This window comes from Sturnira hondurensis, unplaced genomic scaffold, assembly GCF_014824575.4.
Source record: "Sturnira hondurensis isolate 20B ecotype Veracruz unplaced genomic scaffold, ASM1482457v3 Scaffold0004136, whole genome shotgun sequence".
Classification (NCBI taxonomy): domain Eukaryota; kingdom Metazoa; phylum Chordata; class Mammalia; order Chiroptera; family Phyllostomidae; genus Sturnira; species Sturnira hondurensis.
Window position 1 is genome coordinate 43,350,984 of NW_028076767.1, and position 16,523 is coordinate 43,367,506.

The 16,523-nt window shown below is 38.4% G+C and overlaps 1 protein-coding gene, 1 non-coding gene and 1 pseudogene across 2 annotated transcripts in view; all 3 read left to right on the forward strand.

Moving 5' to 3' along the window:
- The first annotated feature begins 2,537 nt into the window (after positions 1–2,537).
- LOC118985945 (eukaryotic translation initiation factor 1-like) lies at positions 2,538–2,951 on the forward strand (annotated as a pseudogene).
- Positions 2,952–3,124: 173 nt separating this feature from the next.
- Positions 3,125–3,288, forward strand: LOC118986069 (U1 spliceosomal RNA). The gene has a single exon (XR_005066299.1). It is a non-coding gene; the product is annotated as a U1 spliceosomal RNA (small nuclear RNA).
- A 1,520-nt stretch (positions 3,289–4,808) lies between these two features.
- SLC25A12 (solute carrier family 25 member 12) overlaps positions 4,809–16,523 on the forward strand; it is an 89,181-nt gene continuing 77,466 nt past the window's right edge. The window contains exons 1-2 of the mRNA XM_037044460.1: positions 4,809–4,909; positions 5,827–5,880. Of these exons, the coding sequence (XP_036900355.1) occupies positions 4,898–4,909; positions 5,827–5,880 (66 nt within the window). The 5' untranslated portion in view covers positions 4,809–4,897. The remainder of the gene's footprint in view (positions 4,910–5,826; positions 5,881–16,523) is intronic.

Below are 16,523 nucleotides of genomic sequence, written 5' to 3' on the forward strand. Positions count from 1 at the left end.
TTCTCCATATCCATCATTCTGTCTCTGTTCTTCTTGTTTCCTTAGTTTGTTTTTTAGATTCTACTGTATTTTTTGCCATTTTTAAACCATAGTTTTGATCTTCTTTTCCTTAAACATGTCNAGAATCTAAAGAACTTGAGACACGTGGTTATAAACTAAGGGGGGGGGAGAATAGTGGGGGAGGGAGTGTGCGGGTGGAGGGGAATGAAGGGGGGAAATAGAACAACTGTAATGGTATAATCAATAAAATATATTTTAAAAAAAGAGAAAAAAAATAAATGATAGCTTTGCTGGGTAGAACAATCTTGGTTGTAGGTCCCTGCTTTCCATGGCTTTGAATATTTCTTCCAATCCCTTTGAACCTGCAAAGTTACTTTTGAGATACCAGCTGACAGTCTTATGGGAACTCCCTGGTAGGTAACTAACTTCTCTTGCTCCTTTTAAGAGTCTCTCTTTATCTTTAACCTTTGGCATTTTAATGATGATGTGTCTTAGAGTGGGCCTTTTTGCACCCATCTTGTTCAGGACTCCCTGTGTTTCCTGGACTGGCATGTCTAATTCTTTCACCAAATTAGGAAGTTTTCTTTCCCTATTTTTTCAAATAGATTTTCCAGTTTCTTGCCGTTTCTCCTCATCTTCTGGCACCCCTCTGAGGCAAATGTTGGACTTCTCAAAGTTGCACCAGAGGCTGCTTATACTATTCTCATGTTTTGGATCCTTTTTTCTTCTTGTTGTCCTGACTGGTTGTTTTTTGGTTCCTTATGTTCCAAATCATTGATTTGATTCTTGGCTTCATCCACTCTACTGTTGTTTCCCTGTATATTGCTCTGTATTTCACTTAGTATATCTTTCAATTCTGACTGATCTTTTTTTATGCTGTTGAGGTCCTCACTAAGTTCCTCGGACAACCTTATAAGCAGTGTTTTGAACTCTGCATCTGATAGATTGCTTCTCTCCATTTTGTTTAGCTCTTTTTCTGGAGTTTTGACCTGGTCTTTCATTTGGACCATGTCTTTTTGCCTCCTCATTCTGGCAGCCCCCTGTGTTTGTTTCTATGTTTTAGATAGAGCTGCTTTGACTCTGTGTCTGGGGAGTGTGGCCTAATGTAGTAGGTGTCCTGTAGGGCCCAGTGGCACAGCCTCCCCTTATCACCCAAGCTGGGTACTTGAAGTATGCCCTTTGTGTGGGCTGAGTACACCCTCCTTTGTAGTCGAGCCTTGGTTGCTGTTGGCAGATCAGTGGGAGGGATTTCCCCAGGCCAGTCAACTGCAAGGGTCGGCTGTGACTGCTGATCACCAACCCCTGTCTAATGTGGAACATCAGCTCTGCAATGTCAGCATGGTGGTGCTTTGACTTGGTCTGTAGCTGTCCACTGGATGTGCTGGCCCTGGGGTTTTTGGTGCTGTAGGCCCCGGTCAGCTCCCATCTTTGTTTTGCCCAGGACATCCTGCCTGAGCTATAAAGCAACCTGAGATATCTGCTCCTTGGGCTGGGCTTGAAGATTCCCAGGAGAAGCCAAGCTATGAATCTAAATGGCTGCTGGTTGCTGCTAGTGCTGGCACTGGGGCTCACTGAGGCCAGCTGTTGATTGTTTGAGAGGATTTAGGAAGTTGTGCAGTATGAGCCAAGAGCAACCATTCATATGGAAAAGCAACTTGCAGTGAACCTGTAAATTGAGTGGGGCAGAGTCTCTGGGGTTCTCCAAGGCAGGTCAAACAGTGTTAGCCAGGTTGGTTAAGTCTCAGACATGTGACCAGATTGCCAGCTCCTTGTGGAGGAGGATCTATAAAAGGGACAATGGCCTCTGCTCACCCTAATTCCATATACTTCCATCTCTCCATGTATACCACTAGTGTCTTTTAAGCTCCTCCCCTGGTGCTGGAGCTTAGAGGGAGTGAGTCTGAGTAGGTGAGTCTGTGTGCAGGTTTTTTAGGAGTAACTACTTGGGACTCCAGAAGTTTCTTCCACTGACAATCCTAGCTGGTTTTTGTAGCCAGAAGTTGTGGACTTAAGTTTCTGGCACTGGAACTCTGGCCTGGGACTCTTTGCCCGCAAAATATCCCTCCTGAATTTTTATCCACCACACATGGGTGTGGGACCAACCCATTTCATGTCTGTGCCCCTGCTACCAGTCTGAATGAATGTGGTTTCTTTAATTCCATAATTGTCAGCCTCCCTTGCAACTTGATTTCTCGTAGTTCTGAGTGATGGTTGTTCTACATTTTAGTTGTAATTCTGATGTGGTTGTGCAAAGAGGTAAGCTATGTCTGTTTATGCCTAATCTTGACTGGCAGTCCCTGAAACGTCATTCTTTATAGACTATCCTAATGACCAAGTTTTCAACTTGTTCTGCAGTTTTAAAATTATTTCTTTTTTAAAAATATCATTTGAGGGCCCAGTCGCTGAGCTGCCGCTGAGGACTCGGCAATCTTCTCCTCCAACCCCGCTTATTTCCGGACACTCTGTCCTCTCTGCCCACCTTCTCCCGTCTCAGCCTACCACAGGCCGTTTGCACCAAGGAAAAGGAATAGAATCATATGCCCACCATCCAGAGCCTCCACTCTTTTGTTCCCTTTCCTTATGTAAGGAGGGTAATTATCTGCTTCCTGCTGGCACTGAGGACTATATCCATATGAGAATCCAACAGAGAAATGGCAGGAAGACCCTTACTACTGTCCAAGGAATCACTGATGACTGTGATAAAAAGAAACTAGTGAAGGCATTTAAGAGGAAATTTGCCTGCAATGGTACTGTAATTCAGCACCCAGAATATGAGGAAGTAATTCAGCTACAGGGTGATGAGTGCAGGAACATCTGCTGGTTCCGTGTAGAGATTGGACTGGCTGAGGATGACCAGATAAAGGTTCATGGGTTTTAAGTGCTTTTGCTCACTGAAGCTTAAGTTAGGATTTCCTTGCAATGAGTAGAATTTCTCTTCTGTCCCTTGTCACAAATTTAAAAGCTTCACAGCTTGTATAATGTAACCATTTGGGCTCTGCTTTTAACTTGGATTAGTGTGACTCCAAGTTAAATGTAATAAATTGAAAAGAGCCAAAAATATCATTTGAAACTTAAAGAGTTATAAATTATTATATTGGCATTTAACTAAAAAAAACACAATAAAATACTGACCTGGAAGGGGAGTTACCATGATCACAAAGGTGGTTTTCCCAGGGCGAGGCTTATCTATTGCACTCCAGATGTGCTGACCCCTGCGATTTCCCCAAATGTGGGAAACTCAAGTGCATAATTTGTGGTAGTGGGGGACTGCGTTTGCACTCTTCCCTAAAAAACAAACAAACAAACAAAAAAACAGAATAACAATTTGTTCCAATAGAATATAATCCCTTCATTATAAATAAATACCTTTTTTCACTTAAGTTTTTTTTTCAAACTGAAGGACCCTGAGCCACTAAACAGACATCCTTCCCTTGTAAAGTAACAAAATAAACATCTTGAGTTTCCTACTTAGAGAAACTTGATAAAATAAGAGAGAGCAGAGTGTCAGGGTCATAAGGTGCTGATAGAACAAAATGTGAATTTGTACTTCCTTATATCCAATTACATTGATTATTCATGAACCTTGAACAGATTGAAGACAGATGTACTAATGGTGGTAGACAGTTAAATCAACTGCAGCAGAAAAGCTCATTTGGGGAGTACTAGTAATGCAGCATTCCTTAACAACCATCGTCATCTGCCACTCCTCCTTCCTTGCTGCTATTAACTTGGACACTAAACCCAAATATGATTAGTGAGACTGGAGAAAAAGAAGCCTTCTCTGAGAGTGGACAATGGAAATATAAAAGAGGGTGGAGAGGGTTTACAGAGTTAAGTGAGGTTGATATAAATCTTGGGAGTCGTTAGCGTTTTTGTTTTTGTTTTTTAAATCAGGGAGCATGCTTGGTTTAAAGACACAACCATGAACAAAAAGAATACATTTAGGGATGGGATTGTGTGGAAGCATTTACCATCTGTAAACTTCTAGAGGTTTAGGACTTTATGTTATCATTGCAAGTAGAACAGTAAGTGTTGAATGAATGAATATGTGGATCAGTGTAATCATAATGGCAAGACTTAGTTTTAGAGACGTTATTTTGTTTCAAGGGCTAGCTGCTACTACTTCTTAGGTAGGGCTGGACATGTTTATGTACCGGCAAAGTGGGTCAGGATTCAGTGCCAGCCCAGTCCAAGCTAGATTTTCTTTCCTATTTGCGTTTGTGCCGCACCTCATTGCACAAAGGATTTGAGTGATTGGCAATATGGACTGAGTCTAATAAAGCTTTATAACAGCACACGAAACACAAATATATTAAGCGTATTCATCCCATGCCAATTTATGAGCATATTTCTCAAATTGTGTTTACTTAGGTTTCCCCCAGAGTGAATGTTTCCCAATCTTTTTTATTGTTATTATTTGCCACTAGCTGTCATTAGTTCGTTTATTATTATTAATGGAATATGTTCTATGATCCTTCGAAATCTTGCTCAATCTAGGCCCCAAGCGTTCTTATAAGTCTCAGGGTACAAGGACTTTGGCTGAAGTCCCTGCCCAAAGCCACACACACTAAGAGGCCTTAGGCAACCTGGGGCTGTCTTGGCGGCGACTCAGCTGTCAGCAACCCAGCGCGTCGGAATCCCAAGGCTTGCATTCCAGTCTTCCCTACGGTAGGCGCATCACCTTCCTCGGTGCAGCCGCTGGCGGGATCAGCCCCTAGTTCCCAGGCCACCTCCCTTTTCCGAGTGCGGCCCTCTCCCCGCCACTCCCTGATCATTTGCATAAGGACGCGCGCGGCGCCGGGCGAGCGGGCGGGCGGGGCCGGGCAGGCGGCGCGCGCGCGCCCTGACAGCTGGGCCCTGCTCGCTCCCTTGCTCGTCCCCGGCTTCCGAGCACAGCATGGCGGTCAAGGTGACTCCAACTCTCTACTGCTGCCTTTATTGCATAAGAGACATTCTGGGGCCCCTGCTTGAACTCCCTCAGCTCTTCCTATTTCCTTCTTTGCCTGGTTCTTAGAATGTCCTGGGGTTCCATCCCGTGGGTGGTAGAGCTGTACGGGGCTTGGACCGGAGGGAGAGGATGCCTGGTTGGGGGAGGGGAGGGAGGCGGGATTGTGAGTTGAAGGGGCTCTTGAGGACCACGAGTTGGTGTAGGAAGAGTAGTGTCCTGCTCTAATGGGTTTGTGAGACTGTAGTTGGAGGGCATCGCAAAGGGAGTGGAAGTGGCATACAAATTGGGGTACCTAAGGCATCTGTGTATTGCGGTGGGGGAGGGCGTAATTGAGCAATTTGGGGCTTCAGTGGGGCCGTAGGCATTGCTTGGCATTTGCGCTGCAGGTGGCAGGACAGCGAAAGTATTTGGAAACATAAGCAGCCTTTCATATTTTAGACTGGGTGGAGAAAGTGAGGGGCTCGGAGATAATTATATTCTGGATTGCTTTCCATGGGTAAGAAAGGCTGCTAGGCCATGCGATTAATTTGGGTGTTTCAGCTTCGTTGATCTACTCTTGCTGGGCTCTTGATTTGAAGTTGGGTGGTTGCCGTGTTGCTAATGGATGTGAGGTAAAGTAATAGATTCTCGCCGCCTTCTCATTTCAGTTTAGGTGAAATCTGTCTGGTAAATGTTCTGTTTTAGGCTCTTCACACTGGTCTTTTCACCGGTAGTCACAGATCTCCAGTTGACAGTTCTTATCAGTATTAGTGCTTTGGTTTGTTTTAAACTAAACACCCTTATAAAAGATAAGAGAATTGATTGTTAGCTTCTGTGAACTCTAATTTGAGGAGATTAACTGGCATCTAGTGAAGTCTTACTGTCTTTTTTTCTCACAGGTGCAGACAACCAAGCGAGGTGATCCTCATGAGTTAAGAAACATATTCCTACAGGTAAATTGGCTTATGTAGTATGGTTTTTCATTGGGGGGGGGGGGAAGATATGTCTAGTACTTTTGAGGCCTTAACCTTCAGGAATGGTCTATTTTCATATATTCTTAAAAATGGCTAGATGATATAGCTTATAATTCTTATTTTAAGGCTTGAATAAAAGCTTTTGTTTTATTAAAGTTTGATAAAAGATTTTCTTCAAATTATTATTTTTAAAACATGACTTAGGACATGTAAAAGAACACTAAAAAGAAGAATTTCCAGCTTCCCTTAATCACTGTCACCAAAATAAAATTTCAAAATGTATTCACATTCTTGTGTAATGATAGGTATAGTGATTGAAATTTTTTTCTTTTTTGAAAACTGCATGATTTAAAAGATTTTAAATTGTGTGGTTTTCCTAGTTATAAGCAATTCTCTATGTCTTTTTTACAGAGATAATAATATTATGCCTTTTCAAATTGCATGTCTTTTTCCCTTTACTTTTAAAATATATCTGTATGATTTTGTCTGTTACAAAATGTTATGTGAGATTCTTGCCAGGATCCACCTTAACTTGTGATAAGTTTGAAGGATCAGTGATTTGGCTGTAAACTTAAAAAAAAGCTGGCTTAGTTCTTTGTTTTGCTTTCTTTTCTCAAATTTCAAGTTTCCCATGCAGGAAGTTGTACTTAAGGAGTAGGTGTAAAGGAAGTCCAGCTAAGGTATTTCACTCGATATTGTTTTTCTCTAAAATTTTCTTTTGAGAACTTTCTATTTATGACCTGGGTTCTTGTACGGAAATTTTGACCTTGGGCAGGTCCCTGTTGGGTATTAGTTTTCTCTGTAAAATGAGAGGTGATCCTGAAGGTTCCTTCCAACTCCAAAAGTCTATGGTTCTATATTAGGAACAGTTTCTAACATATGCTGATGAGCCTGGAATAGATGACATTTTTACCTGTGACGTGGATTGCTTAACCTATTTTGGGGGAGGAAACTGCAGAGATGATTTTAGGGGAAGTATGATTTCTAGAACAAATGTAATTATAGTAGAGATGCTCTATTTATAGTTTGCAACCCTTATTTCTCACACAAGTTCTTAAAAACAACCAAAATATATTAGTATTCATATCATGTGATTATGTTGTTTTGTGAGTTCATGTGATATAGTTAATTTTGTTTTCTAGATTAAGTAGGCATGGAAGAAGTCAGTTGAAATGATACGTGATGTAAAGAAAAGAGCATTGACCTCAGTGTCAGGAACACTGGTTTCAATTCTCAGTCCTGCTTCTAGCTGGTTGTTGTTCCTGTAGGCTAATATTCTGGACTTTGTGGGCTTCATCTTCTTACATATGACTCAAGAGGATTTATGGGAGTAGAAACTGAGGTCCTTCTAGTTTTAAAAATCCCATGGGAGGGAAATGGTTTTGTATGAATTTTCTTTTTGGGAGAGAAGGAATTGAAGAACAAGAAGAGAGCTAGAATGATGCTAGCTTTTTGACAGCTTTTAAATCTTACTATCTTTTTACACATTATTTTGATAATGCTCTTACTATTTTTATATTGAAAATCGTGGAATTCGTAACTGCACATACAGCACTAACTTATAAGCATTGACACAAGAATTACTAGTAGATAACAAAACAGAGATACATTCAGGAAGGTTGAAAGCAGTTAGAAAGATACAGTATATATAGTTAGTTGAATCAATTTAAGGACAGTTACCAAGTAACATTAGATTTTTTTTATCCTACCTTGAATACTTCAAACTATACAGGGAATTGTTTAGAAACAGTTTTATTTTAGATGCATATGATTTAATAGTATAGAGATAATAGGGGACCTATAGTAAAAATACATATTAACTATACATTTCTTTAGCATTTAACCCAAAAATACTTACCAAGGACTGTTTTCTGTGTGCCGTGTGTGCACTTGCTTTAGTTTAGTTCTAGACGCCAAGTTGAGTAATCCAAGGGGAAGATTGAGCCAAGACTTGAATCCGCTCTGAGGCCCATTCCAGTTGTAACAGTTTGTGATTGAAGGAGTCTAGTGAAGGTAAATGCATAGCCTCTGGTAGAGCAATCAAGTTGGCTTGCCTAAATCAGAGTGGCCATGTAGTAATAATGACAATGGCTAACATTTATTGATCATTCTGCAGTGTGTTGGGCATTGGCCTGGTACTTTAAGGTTATTATTAATTTTCATAACAACCTTAGGAGGTAGGGTTAGTGTCCCTGTTAAATAGATGAAGTATTAAATGACTTGTTCATAAGTGACAGAAGCTGGATTCAAATCAAACTGCAGAACCCATACTTTTAACCCTTGCGTTATACCATTTGTGAGGTCTTAAAACAGGATGATTTTTGAAAGTGTTCATGAGGGGCTAATGGTAGCTACGTTTGTTAAGTTAAAGAAGGAAAAAATGGTCAACTTAGATGATTTTTAAAAAGTGCCTCTTCACTGTAACTACCTAGAACATTTGACTAAGGAGTTTGGATTTGAAACAGTGGGGAGGCACTGTGGGTTTCTGAGTGGGCAAATTGAAGTGGTGAATTCTGGCAGCTCTTTGTGTTTGCTGGATAAAGTGTGGAGAGGTTGGAAGTAGATGGGACTATCAGTTAAGAGGCTTTTGAAATAATACAGATGGGTGATAATGACCTGGAGAGGCTGGTGGCTGGGGAAATGGAAAGAACAATACCAGGAACTTTGTAGGAGATGGATCTATTGAATTTGCTATTAAATGTGAAAGTAAAGGAAGGAGTGAATCTGACATTTTTAGGCTAGATCTTAATTGATGAAGCATCTATTTTGAGAATTTTGGTTAGGGAAGGAGTTTGGGTGCAATTGCTAAGTAAATGTGCCCTAATTAGTTAAGGTCAGGTTTGGACAGTTACGAATTCATATAAGTGGTACATAAATCTTTGTGACTACAATAATTAAATATAAAATAAGACAGGGAATAAGGGACTGATTGGTAAGTGATATCCACAACTGAAGTCAGAAGAAGGATGAGAAATAGGGAGAATGGTCCCAGGGGAATTGAGTGTTTTATGAAAAGGATATAGTCAAAAACTATATGCTGTTATTAGTATAACTTGGAGTTCGGATCTTTTGAGTATTTAAAGAGTACAGAGAAGATTTAATTTTGAATTTTAGAATATAGTTAAAAGCTCTTTTTAAAAAAATAAAATTTAGATTTGTGGCATTAACTGTCTAAATTCACAAATAGTATGGCTCAAAAGTCATTTGTTTTGTAAACGGCAAAATATTCCTAGTTGAAAGTGCTAGTATATCTATGTTTAGTGGAATTACGTGTGCAAGTTATAAGAGTAAGGCATTAGCCTTGGCTGGTGTGGCTCAGCTCAGCTCTGGCCTACGAACTGAAAGGTCACAGGTTCAATTCCTGATCAGGGCACATGCCTGGGTTTCCTGGGTCAGGTCTCTGGGGAGCGTGCAATCTTGCACATTAATGTTTCTCTCCCACTCTTTCTCTCTTCCTTCCCTGTCTGTACAAATAAATAATATCTTTTAAAAACGAATAAAGCATTATTATTTTGAATATAGAAAAAATAGGTTTATTATTTTTTTCTGTGTTCATTGCTTCTCAAACTTTGATGAGCTATATTTTCTATTAGTTAAAAAAGAACAAGTAATAGTCACTAGGAATCTGTTTATTTCCTGTCTCTCAAGTTTATAAAATTGGAGCACAACAAATGAATGAAGACGTGTTAGTCTGTGCTATAATTTTACAACCAGTTGTCAGGCCAAGATTTTACTAATAATACCCCTTCAACTGTCATTCCTTGATTTATCTTTCTTTTTTTACCTCTCTCTCTTACTCACTATCATTGACCCAGTTTTGCTACATCAGAAGTATACAGTAGCAAAAAGGAGGCAATAGAGCAATGAAGAGGGAGGTTAGATGAGGACGACAGGAATGCCACAGGCTGTTTGTTATAAGCCTGAGAAATTTCAAAATACAAGCTTTGTCTGGTCTGTACTTTGTGGCAAAGTAGGTTTATCAAAAACTGTTCTGAGTGAATGTTTTTTCAAGAACTCTTTTTTCCCCTCCTTTTTTAAAGTTGATAGGCCTTCTGTTGTTCATTTATGAAAATATTGTATGATGAAAGCAACACATGTAGAGACCTGACATTCATTATATATGCTAGACCAAAAATGTACTGCAATGTAGAACACAAATATTGTTTTCAGCCAATTATTTTTCTCATTATCACCAATGTAACAATAAAGGTCACATCCCATATAAAATTATGAAAATGCTTTTTTTTCTATCTTGTTTATTTAGGATTAGAGAATAAGTGGACAAAGACACTACTAGTGGAAAGCAAAAGAGTGGTTCTGCCTTAGGCTATTTATGATAACATTAATTCTTATTTGAAAGAAATGTCCTTTTATTTAATAAATATTTGTTTATGTATTATGTATTTACTTTTGGCAGTAACCTGGGTCCGAAAAGGAAATTAAGCAGGGCTTCCTTGCACTTTGTTGGAATACACGTTAGGGCTATGTTTTCAAAAATGTGGAATGTTTGCCATAATATTACAGTGATAATACAAGTAGTAGTAAAAAATAACAGCATCTACTGAGGCCAAATGTGGAGGGGAAAAATTGTTTTCTTACAATATTTGTGGAAACAGTTTTTGAAAAGCAATGTGACAATGGTTCAAAATAAAAAGACGATACCACTTGAACAAACAATCCTACTTTTGTGATATTTGTCCCAGAGAAATCAAAATACTCATGGGAAAAAATATGTATTTACAAGATTGTTAGTTGCAGGACTCAATTCTTCTTGAAAAGGGGCGGGGGGACAGAACGAAACAAATGCTATCAAACGGAAGTGGTAGAAAGATTAAACTATGCAGATACAAAAAGAATGTATTAGACCTAGTCCAGCTGATTTAGAGGGATTTACAGTGTACTAGTAAGTGAGAAAAGAAAAATGTAAAGAAGTGTATATAACATTTTAATTTTTTAGAATTCACTTCACATATGTTGTATATATATTTTTATATATGTGTGATTTAATGGGCATTGAGAAAGAGATGGAAAGATTGAAACTAAGTTTTTAACTTGGTTGAGGGAAGAACTAGGGGAAAATAAAAGTCTCAATGTATATGTATCAGATTTTGAGCAAATGAATAACTTAAAAAGTCAGAATTTAGCAATTCAGAACCCGGAGTTAAAGGAGGACTTCCCAGCATAAAGTGGGTTGAATAAATACAGTAGGAGATGCACAGAAGGGAGTCTAGAGTATTTTTTAAGCACACTGATTGTTTTACCACTTCTTCTGAATATAAGACTTGAAGATAATAATTAACCTTTATCTTTAGTTTATAAAATATTTGCCATAAACTATAGGGAATTCTCATTTTTTGGAAAAAGTATTAGGGCCCTAGCTGGTGAAGCTCAGTGGATTGAGCGCGGGCCTGCAAACCAGACGATCACGGTTCAATTCCCAGTCAGGGCACATGCCTGGGTTGTGGGCCGGTTCCCAGCAGGGGACCCATGAGAGGCAACCATACATTGCATTGATATTCCTCTCCCTCTCTCCTTCTCTTCCCCTCTAAAGATAAATAAGCAAAATCTTAAAAAAAAAGTATTAGGCATTAAGGGCAAACTGACACCATAGTCAGACTTTATCCTTGAATCAACTAGAATGATTGGAAAATAACGGAAAAGATGAGGAAATTAGTGTTATCAAATGCCATGTTATGTTTTACCAATCGATATATTTTTAATTGCCTGATATGTGCCAAGCTAGGCATTGTGCTAGGCTCTACCCTCACAGAGCTAAGATAGAGGAATTCAGTAAAGGTAGGACCTCCCATTCTAGGTAAGGGCAAGACAAGGACAAGGACAAGAACAAGTACACACACATGCATACCCCCTCCCCCAACTACAGATTGTGACCAGTCCAATACGCAAATAAAACGAATGATGGAAAAGGCTATCATTTTTCTAGAGGGTGGTTAGTGAGGGCCTCTGAGGAGGTGATACTATAGCTGAGAAGTAAATGGTGGTTTGAGAGAATTCCAGACAGGGCTCACGTGTACAAAGGCCTAGATGTGGGTAAGGGTTTGGTATGTTCAACAAACAGCAAAGGGGGCCAGTGTGCCTGCAGTATCAGTGAATGAGGGGGTAAATGGTTGGTAAGAGAGCAGGGTGTTGTTTATAGGTCACGGGGAAGAGTTTGGATTTTTTAAGGGCACCATGGAAACCACTGAAGGTCTTTCACTTTGGAATTGGAATGATTCAATTTATATTTAAGTAGATCATGTTTAAAAAGGTGGAATTGAAATGTAAATTTTCTCATATGTTTCTGTGTGTCCTCCTGTCCATAGGATTCTTAGAATACTGTGAGCTGGGCCTCAGGCGACTTTTCAGCTGGGAGGTAGCAGAGTACAGGTGGACCCACCTGGGCTGTATAGTCTAACCTGGATTTGAATCTGTATTTGATCTCTTATTGCTATGTGACCTTAGGTTACTTAGAGCCTCCATTACTTTTGGAGGCTGGTTCCTTATCAGTCTAAGAAGGATAACTACACTTAGCATCCCCATGTGAGGTCATGAGGTAATAATGTGTAAATGGTATCTGACACTTGGAGAACTGAATAAAGCTTAGTTCTTTGTTTTCTTCCTTTTGTTCTAAGTTAAGATGAGGACTTTTCTGAAGGATTTGAGTCCCCAGGTAACTGCTGGACCTATAAAGTGACAACATATTAATATATGTTTATGACTGTGTACATATAATCCATTAATTACTCATATTCTTGAAACATACATCTGAGATGTTCACAAATCCACACACTCAGAAATACAATTGTGAGAGGTAATGGCTTCTCTGAAGTCTATAGAGTCTGAGATGGGGGATAGCCATGGTCTAATAATGCGATACCTGAGAGACTGTAATGTATGTGCAGTTTTCTCCTGAACCTTCAGTTACCCAGTCTGGATCAGAGAAGGAATAATAGTCTAGCCATGGGCTCTGAAATACTAACACACAGACCTGGAGGAAGCTTGTAATTTATTTGTTAGGTGTAAGCTTTTAAAAAATCATCATCTTCCTGTTCTCTCCAGTTATTTTTTAATACTTTGTACAGCAGATCCTTGAGTAACATCATTGTGCTCAACTTTGTTTTGTTATAACCATGAGATGCCACAGAATCTTAACTCTTTTTACATCAGTTAGCCTATGGTAAATTAGTTACTTTATACATCGTTTTGCTGCAGTTCCAAGAACCTATTGATGATAAGTAAGGACTTACCATAGTGCCGAAGTTTCTGAAGTATCATTCACCGAAGCCAGTGTCATGGCCATTGTTGGGCATCTAAAACAGTGTAATTGGTTACTTACTGTGCCGCTGTTTTGTCTCAGGTACTGTTCTAAATATTTTATACAAATAATATGTAATCCTCAGAACAACTCTCTAAAGTAGGTACCATTAGTGTTCCCATTTTATAGATAAGGAAACTGAGCACCAGAAAAGTTAAACAACTTGCTCAAGGTTATACAGTAAATGGAAGAAACTTGCTTTTCCTTTTTTTTAAACATATAGAATAGTTAATACATATAGAATAATCTCATTATTCTATAGCCTTTCAAAACTTTATTATGAAAATTTGAAACATATGTAAATTGAGCAAAAATAGCATAATGAATCATCATGTACCCATTACTCAGATTAGCTGACTATCATGGCTAATCTTGCTTCATCTATATTGCAGCACCATTGAGTTATTTTGAAGCAATTCCCAGATGAGATATCACTGCATCCATAAATACTCTAGTATGTATCTAAAAGATGATGACTCTGAAAAGCCAGCCAAACCACAATAAAATGATCACACCTAAAAATATTTCTTAATAACACAGGCTTCCTCCATTCAGTGTTGAAATTTTCCTGATTGTTTCATACTCTTTTTAAGTTGCTTTATTAAAATTAGGGTCCAAGCCAGGTGCATGTTTTGCATTTGATTGATTTGTCTTTTAAATCTCTTAATATTTTCTGTTCCCTACAAGGATAAAGACCCCTTTTTTTTAGTAGTAAAAATCTTGGTATTTAATTAAGACTTACCTACATTAAAACACTCTATCTTTCTAGGAGCTTTACCGTCATTGTCAAAGACATGATTTGCCCAGGCTTATAAATATATATGCTTCTTGTATGTTCCCATGGTTACTTACACTAAGAGATTGAAATATTTATTTTAAGAACAATGCAAATTAATTATTCAACCTAACCTGCCCTGAGAAGCATTCTAGTTCCAGTTAATGAGTTCTCTGGGGTTGTCATTTTATTTCCAAGGTTTAGACATTTTAAGGGGAAAATTGTTTTTGGTAAACCTAGTTTATCATTGATTTCAGTGATTAATGAGGGTCTTGTACCTCCCTGCTATGTTAGGAATTGCATTGTTTAGTAGCTGGCAGGACTTGGTGTAATGGACAGTAAACATGCATATATTAAAGCAAAAAGAAAAATAAGCATGTAGTATTTCATGGAAGCAGTTTGTCAGAAGGGCGGACATCTGAGGAATTTGCTTTGCAAAATCCAATAGAAGGTTTTGTTTCTAGTGTATGTGAAATACGCAACTGAAAGTGCTAATTAAAATTAGATGTGCGACAGAAAATAGCATAGATGGTAGGTAGAAAATAGATAGGGGGAGGGTGAGAATAGTGGGAGAAATATAGAACCTAAAGAACTTGAGACACGTGGTTATAAACTAAGGGGGGGAGAAGGGTGGGGGAGGGAGTGTGCGGGTGGAGGGGAATGAAGGGGGGGAATAGAACAACTGTAATGGTGTAATCAATAAAATATATTTAAAAAAAATGCAACTGAAAATCAAATAAACATTTGTACAGTATATGGAAAAAAATAAAAAAAAATAAAAATAAAATTAGATGTGCGAAACTGCCTTTCCCCGATGGATGTGTAGTTGATTTTGATAAATATTGGAAAAAATTTTCATCACTAATTAAAATTGTTTTTAAAATTAATGTGGCTCAAAAAGTTGTTAAAATTGGAGGGAGGAAGTGGGTGGAGGTAGGAGAGAGTGAGGGGGGATAAATGGTAATGGAAAAAGCACAATAAAAATAATGTTAAAAAAGTTATTAAAATTAATGTGGCCAAATGTGCTTAAAATTCTGTTTTCTCATTAAAATATTATTTATGACAAGGTGAATTCCACATTGCACCATTGTAACAGGGTTTGTGTGTCAGATCTGTGATGGTCTTTGTTCATTATGCAGAGTGCTTTTGTAGTGAAAGGGAAGGCATTCCTGACTAAATTTGGCTTTCATTAAGAGTAAGAGCAGTAATAGGGAAGAACAGCAAAAAGATTAGTTTCATATGCTCAGATTTTTCCATGGTACATGTCTTTTTCTTCCATTGTTCATGTGATTAATTTTTCTATATGGGAAACGCTGTATTTAGTATTTGAAGTTACTGAACTTTGTGACATTGTCATTTGAGTTACTGCAGTTGAAAGTATGTGAAGGTCTGAAAATGTCAGTTCATCTCCTCTGGAACAAAGCCATAGAGGAACAGTGTGTTTTGACTCGTATTACAGCTACTTGTTGGATAATCAGAGGTGAATCCACCTAGACCAGTCAGGACCGATCTGGTAAACCCACGAACTGTGGAAGGAAACCTTGGTTTGGAGAAAAAAGAAGCATTAGAACAATAACTTCTTCATGTTTGAGCAAAAGCAGAAAAATTCAGTAAACCAGGAGAAACTGGGATTCTATGCCCTTCTGTGTTTCTAGGCCTTTTAGAATAACTATTTCAGTGTACATATATGTTCTATAATAATAAATACTGTGGTGTTCAAGACCTCGTTTTCGTCCCTTCACAACAAGACAGCTATTTTCTGTTAAAGAGGCTCAGTGTTTTGCTCGAGAAATCTTAACTAGTTAATGGCATGCAGGATTAGAACCTGCTTTCTGGCGCTGTTTTAGGCGTGCACCGTGCTGTTGTCTCCAAGCTGTTTGAGCATTCCTAGTGTCAGGCATAGTGCCTGGCACATAGTGGGTGCTTCGCATATGTTTTTAACTGAATGCAAAATAAACAGATTTCATTTTAGCAGATTTTTAGCTTAAAAAGTAGTGCTTCTAGATATATTATCTTGATTTTGGTGTACATAAAAAGGAAATTCTTGATCTTGATACACTATATAATTTTAAAAAGTAATCATCCTTCTAGTCATAGCAGATCAGAATTTTCCTTTAAAATCTCTGAAAAATCTTTCAGAAATATAAAACACCAAAGGATCTGTGGGTTTTTTTTTTTTTAATTTAAACTGTTTAAGCAGGAATTTGTGACCAGAGGTATCCAACCTCAAGAAGTGACCTGGGGGCTGCAAGGGGCCCAGGCTGGCTATGAATGCGGCCCAACACAAAATTGTAAATTTACTTAAAACCTCTTTTATGTTCATCAGTTTTCATTAGTGTTTGTGTGTTTAATGTGTGGCTCAAGACGGCTCTTGTTCTTCCAGTGTGGCCCAGAGATGCCAAAAGGTTGGACACCCCTGATTGGGTTTTTTAACTCAATTATGTTATTGAATTTTAAGTTAACCTTTTTTTCCCCTTACTCAATGGCAATTTAGAGTTGCATGTACATTTTTTCTAAAATGTGTTTTATAGT